We start from the raw sequence: 17139 nt of genomic DNA, 5'->3' as shown, positions 1-17139 counted from the left end.
ATATATTTCCCAAGGAACTATGCTAAATTTTAATTAAGAATTCTTAGAAAAGAAAAATAAGAAGTTATAGCAAAAGACAGAAATCTAAAAACTGAAAGACATAAGATAGTATTAACAAATAAGTAATCACATCTTAAGGACCTATACTGTCACTATTTCGTAGCAACATGCCTGAAGGAAAACAATAATTCAGAACTTTGTTTCTCCTTCTCCAGAGAGAAGATATTGATCCCAAACATCAGTCTCCAGCTGTGCCTGAAATCCAGGTGAAATGCTAGAGTAGAGGGAATTCCCTGGGAAACCTTTCTCTCTTTCAACGTTTCTGCCCCCAGCCTGGTGATCTGGATGAATGAACACTTGTTTTCAGCCAGAGGCCATGGCTAGAAATAATCTAATAAAATAAACTCTGATAAGATGTTAGCAAAACAGGAACTGCTGTGTGGGACCTATTTGGGACCGTGGAGCCCTTCTAGCAAATCTCAAATTGGACCTTTTCCTGTATTTTTAAGAATAGACGTGACTATACGTGACTATTTTTAAAAGAGACATAGTTTTGCTGGAAAATTATTTTCCATCAAAAGCAGTCCTAGGGCATTCTTGGGCACTGAGACAAAGCGGCTGTCTGCAATTCAAGAAGAGAGCCCTCACTAGGAATCAACCATGCTGGCACCCTAACCTTGGGACTTCCAAGCCTTCAGAACTGTGAGGAAAAAAAACTGTTATTTAATCCACCCAGTTTACGGTAGAATCTTCTGGCATTCAGATCTTCAAAGGGAGAAGGTCTTGAGCTTCTGTAAGACTAACTGGTTATAACTGTCTCTTGCTGGAAAAGATGATCTTTCACCAGAGAACTGGAAGTATCATCTTCACCTGCTTAATGGGAACAATCCCCAACTCATTCATTGCCAGAATGTAAAAAACAACAACAAAATAAGATACCTTCACTCTAACAAGAATTTAGCCAATCATACCAAGGATTGTGCTGTGTGATACGAGGGATCAAAGAAGGAAGACAGTAGTCCACATAATTTTAAAACAGATTTTTTTCCGTCCATATGATTTGAAAGCTCCTTCATTCAACTCTGAGAAAGACAGGGGAGATTGGTTCAAGATGGTGGAGTAGAAGGACGTGCTCTCTCTCCCTCTTGCAGGAACACCAGAATCACAACTAACTGCTGAACAATCATCGACAGGAAGACACTGGAACTCAACAAAAAAGACACCCCACATCCAAAGACAAAGGAGAAGCCACAATGAGATGGTAGGAGGGGTGCAATCACAATGAAGTCAAGTCCCATAACTGCTGGGTGGGTGACTCACAAACTGGAGAACACTTATACCACAGAAGTCCACCCACTGGAGTGAAGGTTCTGAGCCCCACCTCAGGCTTCCCAATCTGGGGGTCTGGCAATGGGAGGAGGAATTCCTAGAGAATCAGACTTTGAAGGCTAGCGGGATTTCACTGCAGGACTTTGACAGGACTGGGGGAAGCAGAGACTCCACTCTTGGAGGGCACACACAAAGTAATGTGCTCATCAGGACCCGGGGGAAAGCGTAGTGACCCCATAGGAGACTGAACCAGACATACCTGCTAGTGTTGGAGGGTCTCCTGCAGAGGCGGGGGGTGGCTGTGTGTCACTGTGAGGACAAGGACACTGGCAGCAGAAGTTCTGGGAAGTACTCCTTGGCATGAGCCCTCCCAGAGTCTGTCATTAGCCCCACCAAAGAGCCCAGGTAGGCTCCAGTGTTGGGTCGCCTCAGGCCAAACAACCAACAGGGAGGGAACCCAGCCCCACGCATCAGCAGACAAGGGGATTAAAGTTTTACTGAGCTCTGCCCACCAGAGCAACACCCAGCTCTACCCACCACCAGTCCCTCCCATCAGGAAGCTTTCACAAGCCTCTTAGATAGCCTCATCCACCAGAGGGCAGACAGCAGAAGCAAGAAGAACTACAATCCTGCAGCCTGTGGAACAAAAACCGCATTCACAGAAAGACAGACAAGATGAAAAGGCAGAGGTCTATGTACCAGATGAAGGAACAAGATAAAACCCCAGAAAAACAACTAAATGAAGTGGAGATAGGCAACCTTCCAGAAAAAGAATTCAGAATAATGATAGTGAAGATGATCCAGGACCTCAGAAAAAGAATGGAGGCAAAGATTGAGAAGATGCAAGAAATGTTTAACAAAGATCTAGAAGAATTAAAGAACAAACAAAGAGATGAACAACACAATAACTGAAATGAAAAATACACTAGAAGGAATCACTAGCAGAATAACTGAGGCAGAAGAACGGATAAGTGACCTGGAAGACAGAAAGGTGGAATTCACTGCTGTAGAACAGAATAAAGAAAAAAGAATGAAAGGAAATGAAGACAGCCTAAGAGACCTCTGGGACAACATTAAATGCAACAACATTCACATTATAGGGGTCCCAGAAGGAGAAGAGAGAGAGAAAGGACCCGAGAAAATATTTGAAGAGATTATAGTCGAAAACTTCCCTAACCTGGGAAAGGAAATAGCCACCCAAGTCCAGGAAGTGCATAGAGTCCCATACAGGATAAATCCAAGGAGAAACACGCCAAGACACATAGTAATCAAATTAGCAAAACTTAAAGACAAAGAAAAATTATTGAAAGCAGGAAGGGAAAAACGACAAACAACATACAAGGGAACTCCCATAAGGTTAACAGCTGATTTCTCAGCAGGAACTCTACAAGCCAGAAGGCAGTGGCATGATATATTTAAAGTGATGAAAGGGAAGAACCTACAACCAAGATTACTCTACCTGGCAAGGATCTCATTCAGATTCCACGGAGAAATCAAAATCTTTAAAGTGAAGCAAAAGCTAAGAGAATTCAGCACCACCAAACCAGTTCTACAACAAATGCTAAAGGAACTTCTCTAAGTGGGAAACACAAGAGAAGAAAAGGACCTACATAAACAATCCCAAAACAGTTAAGAAAATGGTCATAGGAACATACATATCGATAATTACCTTAAATGTGAATGCATTAAATACTCCAACCAAAAGACACAGGCTTGTTGAATGGATACAAAAACAAGATCCATATATATGCTATCTATAAGACACCCACTTCAGACCTAGGGACACATTCAGACTGAAAGTGAGGCGATGGAAAAAGATATTCCATGCAAATGGAAATCAAAAGAAAGCTGGAGTAGCAATACTCATATCAGATAAAATAGACTTTAAAATAAAGAATGTTACAAGAGACAAGGAAGGACACTACACAATGATCAAGGGATCAATTGAAGAAGATATCACAGTTATAAATATATATGCACCCAACATAGGAGCACTTCAATACATAAGGCAACTGCTACCAGCTATAAAAGAGGAAATCGACAGTAACACAATAATAGTGGGACCTTAACACCTCACTTACACCAATGGACAGATCATCCAAACAGAAAATTAACAAGGAAACACAAGCTTTAAATGACACAATAGACCAGATACATTTAATTGATACTTATAGGACATTCCATCCAAAAAAAGCAGATTACACTTTTTTCTCAAGTGCACACAGAACGTTCTCCAGGATAGATCACAAATCTTGATCACAAGATTGTGATCTATCGTGGGTCACAAATCAAGCCTCAGTAAATTTAAGAAAATTGAAATCATATCAAGCATCTTTTCTGACCACAGTGCTGTTACATTAGAAGCCAATTACAGGGAAAAAAACGTAAAAAACACAAACACATGGAGGCTAAACAATACTTTACTAAATAACCAAGAGATCACTGAAGAAACCAAAGAGGAATTTAAAAAAATACCTGGAGACAAATGACAATGAAAACATGATGATCCAAAACCTATGGGATGCAGCGAAAGCAGTTCTAAGAGGGAAGTTTATAGCTATACAAGCCTACCTCAGGAAACAAGAAAAATCTCAAATAAACAATCTAACCTTACACCTAAAGGAACTAGAGAAAGAAGAACAAACAAAACCCAAAGTTAGCAGAAGGAAAGAAATCATAAAGATCACAGCATAAATAAATGAAATAGAAACAAAGAAAACAACAGCAAAGATCAATAAAACTAAAAGCTGGTTCTTTGAGAAGATAAACAAAATTGATAAACCATTAGTCAGACTCATCAAGAAAAAGAGGGAGAGGACTCAAATCAACAAAATTAGAAATGAAAAAGGAAAAGTTACAACAGACACCACAGAAATACAAAGCATCCTAAGAGACTACGACAAGCAACTCTACGCCAATAAAATGGACAACCTGGAAGCAATGGACAAATTCTTAGAAAGGTATAACCTTCCAAGACTGAACCAGGAAGAAATAGAAAATATGAACAGACCAATCACAAGTAATGAAATTGAAACTGTGATTAAAAATCTTCCAACAAACAAACATCCAGGACCAGAAGGCTTTACAGGTGAATTCTATCAAACATTTAGAGAAGAGCTAACACCCATCCTTCTCAAACTCTTCCAAAAAATTGCAGAGGGAGAAACACTCCCAAACTCATTCTATGAGGCCACCATCACCCTGATACCAAAACCAGACAAAGATACTACAAAAAAAGAAAATTACAGACCGATATCACTGATGAATATAGACGCAAAAATCCTCAACAAAATACCAGCAAACAGAATCCAACAACACATTAAAAGGATCATACGCCATGGTCAAGTGGGATTTATCCCAGGAATGCAAGGATTCTTCAATATACGCAAATCAATCACTGTGATAAACCATATTAACAAACTGAAGGAGAAAAACCATATGATCATCTCAATAGATGCAGAAAAAGCTTTTGACAAAATTCAACACCCATTTATGATAAAAACTCTCCAGAAAGTGGGCATAGAGGAAACCTACCTCAACATAATAAAGGCCATATACAACAAACCCACAGCAAACATCATTCTCAATGGTGAAAAACTGAAAGCATTTCCTCTAAGATCAGGAACAAGACAAGGATGTCCACTCTCACCACTATTATTCAACATAGTTTTGGAAGTTCTAGCCACGGCAATCAGAGAAGAAAAAGAAATAAAAGGAATACAAATTGGAAAAGAAGAAGTAAAGCTGTCACTGTTCGCAGATGACATGATACTATACATAGAGAATCCTAAAGATGCCACCAGAAAACTACTAGAGCTAATCAATGAATTTGGTAAAGTTGCAGGATACAAAATTAATGCACAGAAATCTCTTGCATTCCTATACACTAATGATGAAAAATCTGAAAGAGAAAATAAGGAAACACTCCCATTTACCATTGCAACAAAAAGAATAAAATACCTAGGAATAAACCTACCTAGGGAGACAAAAGACCTGTATGCAGAAAACTATAAGACACTGTTGAAAGAAATTAAAGATGATTCCAACAGATGGAGAGATATACCATGTTCTTGGATTGGAAGAATCAATATTGTGAAAATGACTTACTACCCAAAGCAATCTACAGATTCAATGCAATCCCTATCAAATTACCAATGGAATTTTTTACAGAACTAGAACAAAAAATCTTAAAATTTGTATGGAGACACAAAAGACCCCGAATAGCCAAAGCAGTCTTGAGGGAAAAAAACGGAGCTGGAGGAATCAGACTCCTGGACTTCAGACTATACTACAAAGCTACAGTAATCAAGACAATATGGTACTGGCACAAGAACAGAAACGTAGATCAATGGAACAGGATAGAAAGCCCAGAGATAAACCCACCCACCTATGGTCAACTAATCTATGACAAAGGAGGCAAGGATATGCAATGGAGAAGACAGTCTCTTCAATAAGTGGTGCTGGGAAAACTGGACAGCTACATGTAAAAGAATGAAATTAGAACACTCCTTAACACTATATATAAAAATAAACTCAAAATGGATTAGAGACCTAAATGTAAGACCAGACACTATAAAACTCTTAGAGGAAAACATAGGAAGAACACTCTTTGACATAAATCACAGCAAGATCTTTTTTGATCCAACTCCTAGAGTAATGGAAATAAAAACAAAAATAAACAAATGGGACCTAATGAAACTTAAAAGCTTTTGAAAAGCAAAGGAAACTACAAACAAGACGAAAAGACAACCCTCAGAATGGGAAAATATATTTGCAAATGAATCAACGGACAAAGGATTAATCTCCAAAATATATAAACAGCTCATGCAGCTCAATATTAAAAAAACAAACAACCCAATCCAAAAATGGGCAGAAGACCTAAACAGACATTTCTCCAAAGCGGACATACAGATGGCCAAGAAGCACATGAAAAGCTGCTCAACATCACTAATTATTAGAGAAATGCAAATCAAAACTGCAATGAGGTATCACCTCACACCAGTTAGAATGGGCATCATCAGAAAATCTACAAACAACAAATGCTGGAGAGGGTGTGGAGAAAAGGGAACCCTCTTGCACTGTTGGTGGGAATGTAAATTGATACAGCCACTATGGAGAACAGTAGGGAGGTTCCTTAAAAATCTAAAATAGAACTACCATACGATCTAGCAATCCCACTACTGGGCATATACCCAGAGAAAACCATAATTCAAAAAGACACATGCACCCCAATGTTCACTGCTGCACTATTTACAATAGCCAGGTCATGGAAGCAACCTAAAAGCCCATCGACAGACGAATGGGTAAAGAAGATGTGGTACATATATAGAATGGAATATTACTCAGCCATAAAAAGGAACGAAATTGGGTCATTTGTAGAGACATGGATGAATCTAGAGACTGTCATACAGAGTGAAATAAGTTAGAAAGAGAAAAACAAATACTGTATATTAACGCATATATGTGGAACCTAGAAAAATGGTACAGATGAACCGGTTTGCAGGGCAGAAATAGAGACACAGATGTAGAGAACAAACGTATGGACACCAAGGGGGGAAAGTGGGGTGGGGGGATGGTGGTGTGATGAATTGGGAGATTGAGATTGACACGTATACACTGATGTGTATAAAATGGATGACTAATAAGAACCTGCTGTATAAAAATAAATAAAATAAAATAAAGCAGTCCTTATTCACCATCCCATTTCTCAAAATTCCCATGGGTAAGGTAAATGCTGATGATTCCTAAATCTGATTTATTTATGAAATCAACAAATATTACTTGAGTCCCTAGAAAGTATCAGACACTACCTAAGGTGCTAAAGATATACTATGGTCTTTCTCTACAGAGATTATTATCAATTATGGAAAACAGCAAGTCTAACAACACGTACGAAAGAGGAAGATAAGTGTAATAAGTATAGCTTGCTATGGGAGAAGAAGAGGCAGCCTAATTTGGGTCAGAGGAAAGGTAAGAACACCTAGAGGATGCGCTATTTAAACTAAAATTTGACTTATGAGGAGGAATAAGCTTGATGGAATTGGGTGGGAGAAAGACTGTACAGCATGAAGACAAAGAGTTTTCTGAGCTGAAAAACAGCATATGCAAAGGCTTAAAGAGACAGCCGGCATATATGACATTAATAAGGAATTAAAAGCAGTTCTGTAGTTGAAGCTTGGGTGGAGGTGGGGAGGCTGGGGAAGTAAGATAGGTACAGGTCAGCAGACTCTCAGGAGCCAGGAAATGAATTGGTAATTTATCTAGAGGCAAAGGAAAACAATTGTGTGGATTTCAATCCAGGATTTTAAACAGCCTGGATTTTTAAGGCTGTTCAACTTGAATATGGTTTTGTAAGACGTAAAAAAAAAATTCTTGTGTGCTGCATCACATTCTATGCACATAATATGGGGTGTGAAAAATGGTAGATGAGTGTCTGGACTTGACCTTTCTCAAGGAAATCTGGGTAGTACTTTTTAAAGCAGCAAAGAGTGATGGAAGAAGGCAGTACACCATGCGTCAGTTACTAGGTAACAACAATGACAAAACGCTGAGAGAGGTGAGGGTGATGTCTCCTCAGGTTGTGTCAGCGAACAAGAGAGACAAGCAAAGGGATCCCATGAGCTCACTTGTACTTGCACGTAAGAACGGCCCCACGTTTCACTTCTAGAGTTGTTCTCTCCAAACCCCATTGAACACAGACGATAGGGGAGTTGAACCACTTCATTTATCCTGGTCCCCGCATGGGGTCAGGTTGGCATATGACAACAACCGGGGGCTGAAGAGTCAAAGGGGCTAAAGAGGGTCTATTTTATCCCCTCCCCTTAGGACTTGGGTCACTTGGAGAATGTACACAAGTTCTATGAGTCTCAGCCTTCCCAACTTTCTAAACGTGGTGACAATTGCTACCTTGGAGGGTATTTTGGAGAAGTTAAAAAGAGTGTGTATGAAAGGTACCTCGACTCTCCCTTGACATAGGGTAGGCATTCGATAAGAGGTGGCTCTGGCTGTGATGCTATCAGCTCCATTACCATATGAGAAAGAATGGGGAACAGGGAAGGTACAAGCAGCAGAAGTTTGTTCCTAAGACATTGGTGCCTTGGGAGCTACTTTGTTGAATCTGAATTCCTTGAGTGGCAGAAAGTAAATAAATGTTCTCAGCCTGAGGGTATGTGTTCCGCAATTATTTCACAGTTGATATTCACACACATAGCAGGATTATGACTGTTCATTAAGTGTTCACTGAGTAGCCTTTTTTCCCCCAAACAAACATATAATTAAGATGTCAGGGTGTGTGTGTGGGTGTGTGTGGAGAGATTATTCCTCTGTAACACAGAGTCATAGAATTAGGAAGTTGAAAGGGTCCTTCTGTTATATACCACAAGTTTAATAGAATAATTCTGTGGCCAAATAACAGTAAATTTATTCTCCATTCCATGCTGCTAATCTAATTCTATTAGAGTACGTGATTTGCTATGTGAATATTGCTTTATCTGTTTGCATGACAGCAAGTGAGGACAGGGGTGCTCAAGGGGGTCTGATGCTCCCTCCTTTTCCTCTTTCTAATCTAGTCTCAGTCAACAGTGCAGCTCCCTGTGGAAGCATGAGATTCCTAATGCCTAAAATAGGTAATTCATTGCTCTTCTAAGAGAAACTTAAGCCAAATGAACTCATGAAGCCAAATAAGCCAAATCTGTAACTATGTGTGGTTCAGAGGGGACTCGATTCTATGAAGACAGGAACAGCACCAGAACATACGTGCAGAATAATGTGACTGAATGAGAAAATTAACGCCATGCTTATATCTGAGTTTTGTTACTTCCCACAGATGTGTCACGCTCCATCAGCACGCAATCCTTCCAACAGCCTCGGAAAATTCCTAGAGAGCTATTAAAAGGTAAATCAGTAAGCCCTCACATTTCATAGAAGATGCAAACTCTCACTTGCACAACTAACCAAAAGCGAGAGCCTAAAATATTATAAACGAGAGGGAGAAAGTTATATTAACCATAATTAATTAACCTTCGTTAAGAAGGAAGCTGTATTTGTTCAGGAAAAATCCCTTAGGATAGAAGGTGAGACCCCAGCTCCAGTTTGCCTTAATTTGGGTAAAACTATTCCATGCTAGACAAGATGGTAAATGTATCCAGGAGGGGAGAAGAAAAGAGAGAAAAAGAAGATAGTGGAAGACTGCATACTCTGCAAGGTGTTTCTTTCTTATGAAGCTCCCAAATATTTGATAAAATTGTTAAAGCTCGCCAAAAGCTCAAAAATATATATTTTTGTAAAACTCAGTGAAGAATTTTGTACCATGTTTTGGGTGAAACCAAATCTGTAAGCTTGGGAACAGGGGACAGGGGAGGGGGAGTACAGAGAAAAGCACAGGGGAGGATGCTTATTCCAGGGCACTGGAATTGGATTTGGGTCCAGTTTAATCAAATCCTGATAGGACAGATGCCTTGGGTTATGTGGGTACACAATTTTTTGATTAGTGGCCAGTGAATGTAAATTTATCAACTAAAAATTTTACCCACAAACTACACGGGGCACTTATTTTACATTTATAAAGTTATTTGCCCTAAAGCTCTGTTGCTTGAGAGATGGGCATACACAAGTCATTTTAAAAGAATGGTGTCACATAAAAAGAATTTTTCTGGCTTGTGGTCGATTTTTAAATGATTTTCCCTTAATGGATTAAAGGACATCCATTTCTGACCTTCACTCTACCACAAAGAGAAACTCAGGCTCACCTGAGATCAGCAAATGGCTACTCGGTGTTCGTGGAGAGAGTTCCTTTGTGAAAGGTCTCTACTCAATATTCGACAAATATCGTTGTTTTCAGAACGTTTCAAGCCAGGAAAGATCGGTACACATTTTAACAGTAACTTTATTTGCAGCCATTTCCAACAGAAAACTCGCCTGCAAAGCAGACCACAAAAGTGAAGTGCCTATTACAGGATAAGTTAGGCAGCTTTCTTATCAAGTGTTGTCCAAGCATCATTAGTTTAATGCCTTCCCTGTACATGCCAAAGAACAAGAGATGACAATCACCAACACAATGCCAGCCCACAGGTTAGCGATTCCAAAACCAACCCACCTAGTAGAGAAGGTCAGAGGAAAAGAAGATAATAAAGGAGGAGAAAAGAAAATAGCTTCCTGTGGACTGAATCAATTTACACCCCAATAAAGTTGGGTCCCTTTTTTTTAGTAGAGATCTTAACAAGGTCAAGTTCCCATATCAAGTGCTGTCCAAGGAAATCCTGAAATGATTAGCATCTATCATGGAAGAGTAACATTAATAGGCCCTGAAATCCTCCTTCAATAAGGATATATGTTTGGATGCCCCTCTTCAACCAAAGATTAGTCAAGCAGGATGGTTTTCTCCTCCGTCAGGTATAATAGAATAACCTACATATCTACAGAAACAGTTTCTACAACTTATTTGTTTCTTTGCTCTGTTCCAAGTCCCAGAAATAAAAATGATCTTTCCCACGGGGATCACCTGCTCCACAATGACCTTTGACCCACCCTCTGTTAACGAGTCCTGGAACAGGAGGGGGACAGTGGACTCACCATTTGATTGCTGTACCAGTACACTGATGATCCCTTCAGGACCACCCAGAACTTTTTCCATTTGTTGCCTAGGAAAGTTCCTTTTTCCTTTTTCTTATATAGCCACCCTTGGCAGTCAGCATGCCCCAGGTCTTTACATGATATCCTCCTCCGACTCATGGTGAAAAAACCTGCAACAATTATGTGAAAAGGTAGGTAACATCGTACCCTGATGTATGTGACAGACTGAAAGGTAACTGTTCGCTGTTTACCTCCAGGAAGTTGGATTTTTGTACCAAGATTTATGCAAAGCAAATGCAAAAAGAAAGTAATTTATCGATTTTATTTTTAACCATTCATTTGGTGCTTAGAAGGTACAAGATATGAATGATCAAAGAAACAGTGAGACTCACATGCAAGTGTTAGCCTAAGAATATTCTTCAATGGAATAAGCTGAAAACATGAAAATCATGAGTCTGGCAGGCACATCACTGCACTAACACAGCTCGTTTCAACAATAATAGCAGTAGTTATGCAAGAGACGCAAAAGGGTTAATGCCCACCTAGAAACACGGCCACTTCCCCAACTCAGTGCCAGTCTTTCTAAGCTCTATTGACATACCACGGGGGATTAATCCAAATGAACAGCATGCCGTCATTTCTTAAAATCGATCCAAAAGAACCCCAAATTAATCTGCCATCCACCTTCTGATATTAGCATTAAGACAGACAAAAATCAGATCCTAAAGAAGGCATCCAGGAGAAAAGGACACTCACACACACAAACGGGATAAAGAAACAAAAGATCTAATTACCTTTAGTTTTCTTTCTCTGCTTCTGACGCAAGGGAACCTGCTGGAAATGCAGGAAGGAAAGAAAAGAGGAAATTTCTGATTGTGTTGTAACATTTGTAACGAGAGAAGGAGGGAGGAGGTGGCAGTATGTATGAGCAGGATGGAAGCTAAAAAAAAAACTCTCCAAGCAGAGCTAAAGGGGAGCTACTAGCTGCGGCACGAAATGTGCTAATTAGAATCAATAGACATGGAGCTGCACCTGAAAAAAATACGTAACAGCGTTTATCACTAATGTTTCCTGTTTCCACCCACAGGCATCTTTCTCACTACCGCTTTAGTTATGAAAGGACACCGTTCACTCAAGTTCTTAAAAATAATAAAAATATTTCCCTTTTTTTTTTGTGAGAGAAGACAAAATTATGTTGTGCTTCTTTTTGTGCCATTTCTAAATAACAGCAATTATTTAAATAAACCTGCAAGATAACCATTGCAATGTCGCAATACTACAGGTTCACATCAGATTGTCAAATTCATGGTCCTGCTAACACCATGGGGTTGCATCTAAGCCACATGAAGTAAACATCCCAGAAAAAAGAAGTTCCACAACCTCTTTTGGTGAGATCTAAGTACCTATCAACCCTCCTTATCAGGAAATTCTTATGTACATCTAGATTTAAATTACATATTGCCTTAAGTATCTCTGAATGTTTCTCATATGTTTTATGGAAGATAAATTAATTGCCAATTTCTATTTGACACTAGCTCTTCAAATATTCAAATCAGACAAAAGACAATCTGAAATACATGTTTTTCACAATACATTTTAAACAATTCATGTAAAATCATCAGACTATCAGCAAAAATAGAAAACAAACAAAAAAAATGCTTTCAACGGCTGTGTGTGTGTGTGTGTGTGTGTGTGTGTGTGTGTGTGCAGAGAGAGAAACGTTTTAAATTAAAGAAGTTTCATTTTTTCCTCCACAATATCTAAACCGAATTTAGTGAAGTTTAATTGACTTAATCTTTTCTGGTAACAAGTGGAGAATTTGAAAAAAATTGTACATAATGGAAAAGCAGTTCTAAAAATTGGTATGCAATCTTATTACAAGATTTTATAATGTTATTTTAGATGCACCTGGCTAGTATTCTCCATACCTAACTATTGATCTAATAGCTACAATGCTTCTATGATATGTTTGAAGAGGGAATACGACAGAGTGGAAATAAAATGGGATTTTAAAATCCAGAGGCCTGAAATCAACTCACGGTTGTCATACATAGTAGCTGTGTTACTCAGGGAAAAATCAGTTTATTACTCGAAACCAACTTCCTCATTCGTAAAATCAATATATTTATAATAATTCCAATCCTGTAGGTTTCAAAAATATTTAACAAGATTGTACCTGAAAATGCACTAAAAACTAAAAATATTTTATGTGACTATGTACTATAATACATGATTATAGATATAAACAAGTACTTCATATCTAATAAACAAAAATTTCCTAGTAATTTTCAAGATAGGTAGGATTTGTATTTCCTTCAGCAACAATCATGAAGTTAAAGTGCTTAAATTATATTTTCTGGGAAATCCCATACCAACTTTTTATTTTACAAATGTTAGAATAAAATTTTATTTCTGAAGAAATTAATCATCCTTGTGAAAAAAGGACATGACAAAGGCAATAATTGCTCTAAACTTTAGTCAAGAGTAGACATGCTAGAGTCATGACACACAACTAAAATTTAGGCATTTTTGACCAAGTTCTAGTCTCAGCTCCGCTTCATAAGATATCTCCCACACTGACCTGCATCTCGGTCTAAAATTCCCACCATTCCCTCAAATGGTCTCCTGGAATCTTTTCTATAGGCAATTATCTGAGGTCAGCAAAACCTATTAACAAAATATATTAGCCCAAATATCTTATTTGCATAATGTATACCATTTGGATAGCTAGAACTTAGCTGAGAGCCAGGACTAAAGGTGAAGAAGAGAGTAAGTCAATTTAGATAGTGGGAACACTTTTAGAAAATCTGGGCTCCAGGAGACCCCAGGAAGCACTCAAGACAAACTAAGAACCAGGGGAATAGGGAGAAAAGGGAGCTGTAGACAGAGGCATTCCTAGAACGTTCTGGCCCCATCTGAACAAAGTAAATCACATTAGCTCATACAAAAAGAGCAGCTCTGAAAAGGAGAGAGAGAGGAAGGAGAGGACAGCTGTAGGATCTGTAAAGGGAAGCATCACCCACCCCAAGCCTCCTGACTGGGAACCAATGAATCTCCTCCATCCATCACTTATGGGCTCCCAGTGCAGCAAGGGCTCTCCAGCTCTACCACCCAACCTTACGGCTGGTTCTAGAGAAAGCCCCCTATCAAACTGTAGGCTCTGTCTCAACTTTGCCCCAAACCAGGCCTCGGTCTACGCTAGATTCTTGCACCTGGGCTGGAAGAGAAGTGGGGCTCTAAGCAGGACAATACCTCAAGCAACGTGAGCACCCAAGACCGAGAGGACTTTATTCAGACTTTTTTAAAGGGGAGCAGGGAGTTTAGTCTTTGAGTCAGCCCTCCTCAGACAGTACTTCTCCTAAGGCAAATTATCGTAAAATCTATATAACTGTTCAAACTGTTTCCCCCAACCAGAAGCAGAACTGCATATTATAGAAATGATAAATTAGAGAGAATTTCAGTTTCACTTGAAATATATGAATTTGAAACCTAAATTGGTTTACATGAAAGAATGAAAACAATCTTGAGAACTTTAGTGAGTTTGAGATACATCTAACCCCTCACAACAGGAAATGGAACCCACGAACTAGTCAGTTTCATAAAGATCTTGCATGTGGTTTATTTCACTAAGTGAGTGACAAAAAGCCAAGCAAGCAGTGTGCATTTTATGAGACAGTTTTTCGATAGGGAATTATAACAATCATAACAAATATCCAAAGCCTAATAAGATATTTTTCTCACACAATTTTCTTCCCATTGGCATGTTGTAGGTAAAACTGAAGAATTACTCTAAATTCTGAATTTGCCCTAACTCGGTTCTAAAGCTTGAGAAAATTTTCTCTTTTAAATAAATATTTCCTTTTTATTGAAAAAGACTATTTTTCTTCTACTTTTTAAGGTGCTTAAAAAAATTCACTTGGTCATTAATCACTCAAAATCACACGTTGTACAAACTTAAAAAGGAACCAGTGTAAAATATGCAAATGGACCTCCTCTGATATTGAATGATGGTGCTCACAACAAAGATCAGGGCAATTATTATACTGACTTCTAATATATATAGTAATTATTAACTCTTACAGGTACAATTTACCCCCCATGATATATTAAAATTCACCATAAAGTGGTTTGTCATTACATCAAACTTCACAATGGTCCTGGCATTAAGCAAAATTATATAGTGTTATGCTAGTCTTGATTTGTGGCATTTACCCAAGTTCCATCGTGTAAAACCTCACACGACTGCCAGTTTTACCACTACTTTAACGAAGCCACAAAAATTCCTAAATATTTTAGATCCAAGCCAGCTCCAGCTGACAAAGCTATTAGGCATGTTTCTCCGCAAACATCTTTGCCCCACAAACATCTTTTCTCCTTCCTGGCAAATTGAACTCAACTTTGTAAAGAGAATTTTAAAGCTTTTATATATTAAAATTTTACCTGTAAAAATACATGAAAAACTTGCTTAGTTTTTTTCAGAAGACTAACCACTTTCATATTACTTAATAAGTTAATATGAAAAGAAAATGTCTAATAGTGAAAAATGAAGACAGATAAGAGACTTTATAATAACAATAGACAGTAATTGAAAACAATGATAACTAAGAAATATATATAAAGCTTATACTCATATAATGTTTGCCATAGGCCAGTCACTGCTCTGAGCCTTTTCATAAATACCTGGATTGAATTCTCCCAACATTTATGGCTTAGGTGCTATTATAATGCACATTTTACAGATGAGGAAATTGAAGCAAACGGAGGTTCAGTATTGTGCCCAAAGTCACAAAAGTAAATGGTAAAACGCAAATATTTGTTTCAAGAGTAAAATTCATAAAGTAGTGGCCTTTAAGGTATTTGCTTTGGTTGTTGATATTATATAAAGGAGGAGGACAGAAAAGCAAGGACTAGAGTTTGAGGGGAAGCTGGAAGCAATGGCACTTTCTACACAGAAGAGAAATCCGAGAAATATTATAAAAGAAGGACTAGGGCGAAGGGGAAGAAGAGAGAGAGAGGAGAAAAGGAAGGACGACAGGGAGCTGAGGGGGAAGAGGAGGAGGAATTTAGAACATGGAAAGTGAGGGAGAGCAACGTGCCAGGGAAAGCGTTTCTAGCTTAAGCAATGGGATAAATGACATCAATATAGAGAACACAGTCATATATACTGAATTATAATATATTCAGTAATAAACATATTGAGTTTGATGTACATAAGAGGCATCTGATGGAAATAGTCAGTATATATAGTACTTAAGGGTTTAAGGATTTGGAGGAAATCTGGAATAAAGACGTAAAATTAGGAATCATCAGTGTACAGAGAGTGGAAGTCTTGAGTTTGGATAAGATAACCCAGATGTGTAGAACGTCAAAGGGCTGACGTCAGAATCCGAAGGAAGACCAGTATGTTTACACGGAAGCAGCAGGAAAGGTCAAGGAGACTGAGCGGAACGGCAAAGGACAAAAGAAAACCAGGAGAGGCGCTGTCATGGAAGTGAGGGAGAGATTGAAGGGAAAGGTGAGCCCAGACCATTAAATACTACCAGTGTCAAAGAGAAAGAAAAAGTTACTGGAGACCTTGGCAAAACAGTTTCATTGTCGTGTTGGCTGGAAAACAAATTCCAGTGGGTTGGGGAGGAATGGGAATTAAAGAAGTCAACACAGCACTGAAGACTAGTCTCACCAGAACCTTGATTAAAAAGAGGAGGCATGATAGTAACAGGAGGGCCTAGGGCCAAAAGAGAGATTGTCACTTGTTTTTTCAAAACCACACTCCTATGCTTATAATCTCTCCTGCAGTAAATTACAGATACACACTTACTCACTGATAGTGGGATGTGGAAATTGAAAAGCAATTTAACAACATGGTATCAAAAGTCTCAACTCTATCATATTCTAACTCACTGAGCACACATCTCTTTCTTCCTTCTTTTCTTTCTTACTCTTTGATTTTACTTTTAAGGTAATGAAATCTAAATACACTCATGTCTCCCTATGTACAACTGCCCTTTTCCATTTCCCTCTCATTCACCCCAGGTTACACTAAGCTGAATGTGATTTTTATCATTCCCATGCAATTTTATTATTTATAAGCAACATTCACAATACTATAAATAATAGCATTAATGGAGATACTTAATTTTTAGTATTGTGTTTTTGAGATTTTTTTCCATGTTGAGACAAGTAGCTCTAATTCCAATATAGCACTGTAGTGAATGAAAATGACACAATTTATTTATCCAT

At 38.4% G+C, this 17139-nt stretch overlaps 2 protein-coding genes across 5 annotated transcripts in view; one reads left to right on the top strand and one right to left on the bottom strand.

The window, feature by feature from the left end:
- OPRM1 (opioid receptor mu 1) overlaps positions 1–11040 on the top strand; it is a 164582-nt gene extending 153542 nt beyond the window's left edge. Inside the window, exon 4 of the mRNA XM_061207002.1 lies at positions 11002–11040. Within this exon, the coding sequence (XP_061062985.1) occupies positions 11002–11040 (39 nt within the window). The remainder of the gene's footprint in view (positions 1–11001) is intronic.
- The window catches only part of IPCEF1 (interaction protein for cytohesin exchange factors 1), a 165069-nt gene that overhangs the window by 66978 nt on the left and 80952 nt on the right, over positions 1–17139 (bottom strand). For 2 of the 4 annotated variants that reach the window (XM_061206999.1, XM_061207000.1), the window contains 2 exons: positions 11694–11730; positions 10900–11069 (listed from right to left, as the gene is read on the bottom strand). In XM_061206999.1, coding sequence (XP_061062982.1) covers positions 10900–11058 — 159 coding nt within the window. In that variant the 5' untranslated portion in view covers positions 11059–11069; positions 11694–11730. Of the gene's footprint in view, positions 1–10899; positions 11070–11500; positions 11592–11693; positions 11821–17139 lie in introns of those variants that run through there. The other 2 variants (XM_061207001.1, XM_061206998.1) reach the window with 2 other exon arrangements.

The sequence above is a fragment of the Eubalaena glacialis genome, chromosome 12, assembly GCF_028564815.1.
Source record: "Eubalaena glacialis isolate mEubGla1 chromosome 12, mEubGla1.1.hap2.+ XY, whole genome shotgun sequence".
Taxonomy (NCBI): Eukaryota; Metazoa; Chordata; class Mammalia; order Artiodactyla; family Balaenidae; genus Eubalaena; species Eubalaena glacialis.
The sequence above is the reverse complement of the archived record's forward strand: the minus strand, read 5'-3'. Positions and strand labels throughout refer to the sequence as shown.